Consider the following 5,751-nt stretch of genomic DNA (forward strand, 5'->3'; position numbering starts at 1 on the left):
CTCTTACACACAGTCGCTCTTACACACAGTCGCTCTTACACACAGTCACTCACTGTCACATTCTTTCTCTCACACACTCACGAGCACTCACTCTCTCTCTCACGGACGTACACCCTATCACGCATACTGTCATATACTCTCTCTCACACGCAGTCACCCCCTCCCGCGCACTCTCTCACGCTGTCTCTCATGCGCGCTCACTCTCTCACACACACACCCACCATGCCTCCAATTGCAGCCATTTTTGAACATCTGCTTGCTTTCTCCTGCCTGGCAGCTGTCATAAAGATGGAAGGTGGGACAGAAAATGACGTGAAAATTCTGGAGCTGGAGGATGAAGAGGAAAAGGCAGAAAAATTGGAACCTGGAAAGAAGGAAGAAGGGCGGCTCGTGGATAATGACAAGAAGATGGTCGAGAAGGAAGATGACAGCAAAAAGGTTGCAGTGGTTTTGTTATTCTTGGTGGTTGGGGGCTGCGTGTGTGATGTGTTGCAAGGTATTGGTTATAAAATGTAGCTTGGACCTCATGTAACCTGCTTCCCTTCCTTCCTCAGGCAGAAAATACTCAGCCAGCCGAGGAAGAGAAGAAGGACAAAGAAGACAGTAAATCGAAAGAGTCGCCAGGAGAAGAGGAGGAAGAGAAGGGAGAAGAAGGGGATGATAAGGATGACATTGATCAGCCTCAGCCAGCCAAAGAAAGCCCAGTCCCTGTGAAAGTGGGTTTTCCTTTAGTTACTGCTGGTTGTAATAATGTGCTGTTCTCACTCTCTAACAGAGGTGTGCATGAGGTGGCGGGGGAGGAAAATTCCATCGAGGGCTAAGCACAGCCCTGGCCCAAGTTGGACTGGGTCAACCATGCCTCTCTGGGTGCGCGGAGTTCTTTGGGATTTCCTGCATTGTCTCGCAGAATCTTGTCGCTGTGTTTTGGAGGGAGCTGCTCATCTGGAGCAGGGGATCTCGGCTGATTCACAGGTTACCGTCCTGACTGAGCTCTGCTCGCTGAACAAACCATTCAGCCCTTTGAGTCTATTCTGCCGTTCCACGAGATCATGTTGGATCTGCACCAAACTCTGTCATCACACTTTGTCAATTTATCTCTGCTTTCATTAATACTGCAGTCAAAATTGTCTTGATCTCTGTTTTAGTGTGATCAATTGCACCAGCATCTGCTCATTGACCGGGAGGGAGTTTCACATTTTTACCATTTCTGTAAGGAGCAGAAATTAGGCCAATTTCCTGCTTTTTGCTCAATGCCAGTAACAAAAAAAATCTGAAATTAAGAATCAGACAGTGACCACAAAACCACTGTCATCCTTAACTGGTCTAGCCAATGTGATTCGAGACCCACAGCAATGTGACTGATTCTTAACCAGCCTCTGGGCAACTAGGAATAGGCAATAAATGCTGACCTAGCCAGAGATGCTCACATCCTGTGAATAAATAAAAAAAAATTATATTAATAATTGTTTCCTGACCAGTCTTCTGAATGGTCTGATTTGAAGAGTTTGAGGCTCCTTTGCTGTGGACTGTGACCAGCAGCAAGGAGCTGCCTCAATCAATTCCTCTGATATTCCATCCCTGTGTTCCCTTCAGGATTGAGCCTGATGTGTCCAGGACAGTCCCAGACTGAGGACAGATGGCTCTATGAACCAGCCGTTGTCAGCATAGAACATAGAACATTACAGCGCAGTACAGGCCCTTCGGCCCTCGATGTTGCGCCGACCTGTGAAACCAATCTGAAGCCCAGCTAACCTACACTACTCCATTATCATCCATATGTTTATCCAATGACCATTTAAATGCCCTTAAAGTTGGCGAGTCTACTACTGTTGCAGGCAGGGCATTCCACGCCCTTACTACTCTCTGAGTAAAGAACCTACCTCTGACATCTGTCCTATATCTATCATCCCTCAATTTAAAGCTATGTCCCCTCGTGCTAGCCATCACCATCCGAGGAAAAAGGCTCTCACTGTCCACCCCATCTAATCCTCTGATCATCTTGTATGTCTCTATTAAGTCACTTCATAACCTTCTTCTCTCTAACGAAAACAGCCTCAAGTCCCTCAGCCTTTCCTCATAAGACCTTCCCTCCAAGCAGGCTGCTTTGACAGCTGGGTTTCCATTCCCCAGCTCAGTCTGGGCACTTACCCATTGAGTGACAGACTTTGCCATGTTATTTTTCAGGCTGTGAAGAAGCGAAAGAGGAAACGCAGCGGCGATGACAGTTATGACGAGGACGATGCCACGGCCTCTGACTCGGAATCGGAATGTGAAGTGGCCCTGACAGCTGGGGAAAGGACTGAGGAAGACGGTTCAGGTAGTGGAGAGTGTTACTGAGGCAGTTTCTGCCAGCAGGAATGGCAGGGGTAACATTACAACAGTCCTGAGTGGCCCCAAGCCAGTCTCTGGGTATGTTTTATCCTTCCATAGGCTGATGTACCATCAAGGATACAAAATACATGTGAACCAGGAGCAGGAGTATGCCCCTCGCCCCCCTCGGGCCTGCCCCACCATTCAGTAAGATCATGGCTGATCTGATTACTCCTCTTTGCCTACCGCCTCCCCAATAACCTTTTGCATGCCCACCCCAACAATCCTTTACTGCTCCAATAACCTTTCACACCCCACCCCGATAACCTTTAATACCAGATAATGTTCTACCCCCAGTAACCTTTTATATCCCCCATGATAATCCTTTACTGCCCTGATGACCTTTCACCCCTTTGCTTACCAATAATCTAACCCCCTCTGCCTTAATGTGATTCAAAGCCTCTTTCTCAAAAGAGGCAGGAAGCAGACAGTTTCCGAGACTGTGACTGAGAAGAAAGTTCTCCTCATCTCTGGTTTAAAAGGGTGACCCTTGCCTTTTAAACAATGACCCCCCCCCCCCACCCTCGAGAACAACGTTACCCCACAAGGGGAAGCCATCTGCTCCAGATTCACCCTGTTAAGATCCTTGAGTAGTTTGTATCTTTCAGTCGAGCTGCCTGTTGTAACTGTGCAGATGCTAGCCCAACCTCTCCAAACTTTTCAGGTGTTTTCATTTCTCTCCAGGAACAATACGAGTTATTGAACTGCCCCCCCCACCCAGAAACTCTTTTGTGTTTAAATCACAGGCTCCCCTCTGTTTGTACATGTTTGCGCAGTTGCCTTCTGTGTGTTAACGTCTCTGATTTCCTGTCTGTATCTTCACACAGGCAAGCTGAAAGGAGAGGGTGAGAAGAACCAGAAAGAAGGTAGGTCCCTCTGTATTACCAGCCTGAGGTCAGGGTAGGAGTTGGGAGGGTCATGTTGTGGCCGTACAGGACATTGGTTAGGCCCCTTTGGAATACTTTGTGCAATTCTGGTCTCCCTGCTTTCCATCTCTCATGCAATGACTATCCTAGGGTCACGATTGGCTCCCTGCTTCTATGTCACTCCTCAGGTACAGATTATTGACCCTCCCTATTTCCCATGTCTCCTTTCAAAAGCTGCAAACTACTCTTCAACAAGCTAATAAAGTGAGCCAAATGGCAGACCTGTCATTTTTAGGCACTTCCCATGACGTCGTTCCACTCCAAAATTGACCACACATCAGAACCATGCCAGAAAACAAGTCACACCTCTTGGAGGGGCATATTTGCGTCTAATCACCTCTTTTCCTGCCTCTGCTGTATTAAGAAAATTCAAACCTAAGTATCACTGAGTTTGGAACAGCTGTCCTCTTATGGATCAGTGATAGAAACCCAATAGATTTTTTTCTTTGTTAGCTGATCACCCCTATTAAATTCCTGAATTTGTTTAAGTCAAGGAATGTGTAAAAAATAATTGGTGTCCATTTCAAAAAAGATTTACAAGGATGTTGCCGGGGTTGGAGGGTTTGAGCTACAGGGAGAGATTGAGTAGGCTGGGGCTATTTTCCCTGGAGTGTCGGGGGCTGAGGAGTGACCTTATAGAGGTTTTATAAAATCATGAGCATGGGTAGGATGAATAGCCAAGGTCTTTTCCCCAAGGGTAGGGGAGTCCAAAACTAGAGTGGCATAGGTTTAAGGTGAGAGGGGAAAGATTTAAAAGGGACCTGAGGGCTAACGTTTTCACACAGAGGGTGGTGCGTGTATGGAATGAGCTGCCAGAGGAAGTGGTGGAGGCTGGTACAATTACAACATTTAAAAGGCATCTGGATGGGTATATGAATAGGAAGGGTTTAGAGGGATATGGGCCAAATGCTGGCAAATGGGAGTAGATGAGTTTAGGATATGTGGTCAGCATGGACGAGTTGGGTCTGTTTCTGTATGACTCTGATAATGATTCATGTCTGTTAGAGTAGCAGGTAGGCTGTGAGCACCCTCTTTCTGAGGGCTGCATTCCATCAACGGCTCTAATCTCAACCCTGGAGTATCGGGGGCTGACTGAGGTGGATCTGGGTAGAGGGCTTGAGGTGTGGTGTGTGGACGATCAAATGGAAGGCATCACTGGCCCCTGGTGTTGGAATGCTGACACTGTCTCCTTGCTGTACAGAGGAGCCAAAGCCAGAGAACAAGGAAGAGGAGAAACAGAAGGAAAAACCCAAGGAGGAAAAGAAAGAGATTGAGATCACCCCGAAACCTCGGCCGCTTCACAAAACCTGCTCACTCTTCATGAGGAGCATAGCTCCAAATATCTCTAAGGCTGAAATCATATCGGTAAGTTCAGGACGTCTCCCATTTACTGGATACAGCTGATCTGTGGAAACAAGCAACATGGGTCAGGAGAGACACAGAGTGAAGCCTCCTTTACACTGTCCCCCATCAAACACTCCCAGGACAGGGACAGCACAGGGTTAGATACTGAGTAAAGCTATGTACTGGCGTGATCCTTTTGTTTATATATTCTGTTTCTTTATTTAGACATTGACGAGACCCCTATGATTTCCTGACCACAGTATCTACTGAGCCTGGCAGGACTTATGTAAATGAATAGTAACATCTCACTGGAGAGTCAGTGTTACGGGATGAGTGACCCTTCCTCCAAATCGTACTGAGGAAAGCTCATTCGGCCTGACCTGTTAACTCTGATTTCTCTTCACAGGTGAAGCCAGACCTGCTAAGCTTCTCCAGCAATTTCTCTTTTTATTTACTAATGTCTCACTGCCCTTTTATGATTTTCTGAATCTTGCCATTTCTGCCGTAATGTCTTTCCATCTTCGTGCACTCAAAGTACATCACTCGCCTCAACGTTAAACTCCAGCTGCAACATTTCATCTTTCTGCCGTCTTGAAGCAGCAACTATCCTCATCACTCTCTGGTTTGTTACCAAATTTCATATTATCGTCAAACCGTACAATGCTGCTGTGTATACCCGAGTCTGGGTAATTTGGAAACATTGGAAAGAGTGCTGTATCCATCACTGACCGTTGGAGAATATCCAGTAAATCTTAATGTTTTCTTCCATCGCTGAGATAATTTGTTAGTGCATTTATGCGACTTTCAGGATGCTAATTTTAATACATGTTAAGAACTAACTTTATTTTTCTTCAGCTCTGTAAAAGATTTCCTGGCTTCATGAGAGTCGCATTATCTGACCCACAGCCAGAGCGCAGGTAAGTCCAAAGCATAGTCTGTGAAGGGCCATTGAAAGAGCGTGTATTGAAAGTGGTTTAGTGTGAAATGAAGCTGTGTAGGAAAAGTCCTTGGTTTAAAATGTTAACTGAGTGCACCCTCAGCGCTGACCCTCCGACGGTGCGGCACTCCCTCAGCGCTGACCCTCCGACGGTGCGGCGCTCCCTCAGCGCTG

The 5,751-nt window shown here is 46.7% G+C and overlaps 1 protein-coding gene across 1 annotated transcript in view; it reads left to right on the top strand.

Moving 5' to 3' along the window:
* srrt (serrate RNA effector molecule homolog (Arabidopsis)) overlaps positions 1–5,751 on the top strand; it is a 36,522-nt gene that overhangs the window by 10,600 nt on the left and 20,171 nt on the right. The window contains exons 5-10 of the mRNA XM_048620012.1: positions 278–438; positions 555–716; positions 2,185–2,317; positions 3,198–3,236; positions 4,498–4,661; positions 5,496–5,557. Coding sequence (XP_048475969.1) covers positions 278–438; positions 555–716; positions 2,185–2,317; positions 3,198–3,236; positions 4,498–4,661; positions 5,496–5,557 — 721 coding nt within the window. The remainder of the gene's footprint in view (positions 1–277; positions 439–554; positions 717–2,184; positions 2,318–3,197; positions 3,237–4,497; positions 4,662–5,495; positions 5,558–5,751) is intronic.

Source organism: Rhincodon typus, chromosome 45 (assembly GCF_021869965.1).
Source record: "Rhincodon typus isolate 14 chromosome 45, sRhiTyp1.1, whole genome shotgun sequence".
NCBI classification, from domain to species: domain Eukaryota; kingdom Metazoa; phylum Chordata; class Chondrichthyes; order Orectolobiformes; family Rhincodontidae; genus Rhincodon; species Rhincodon typus.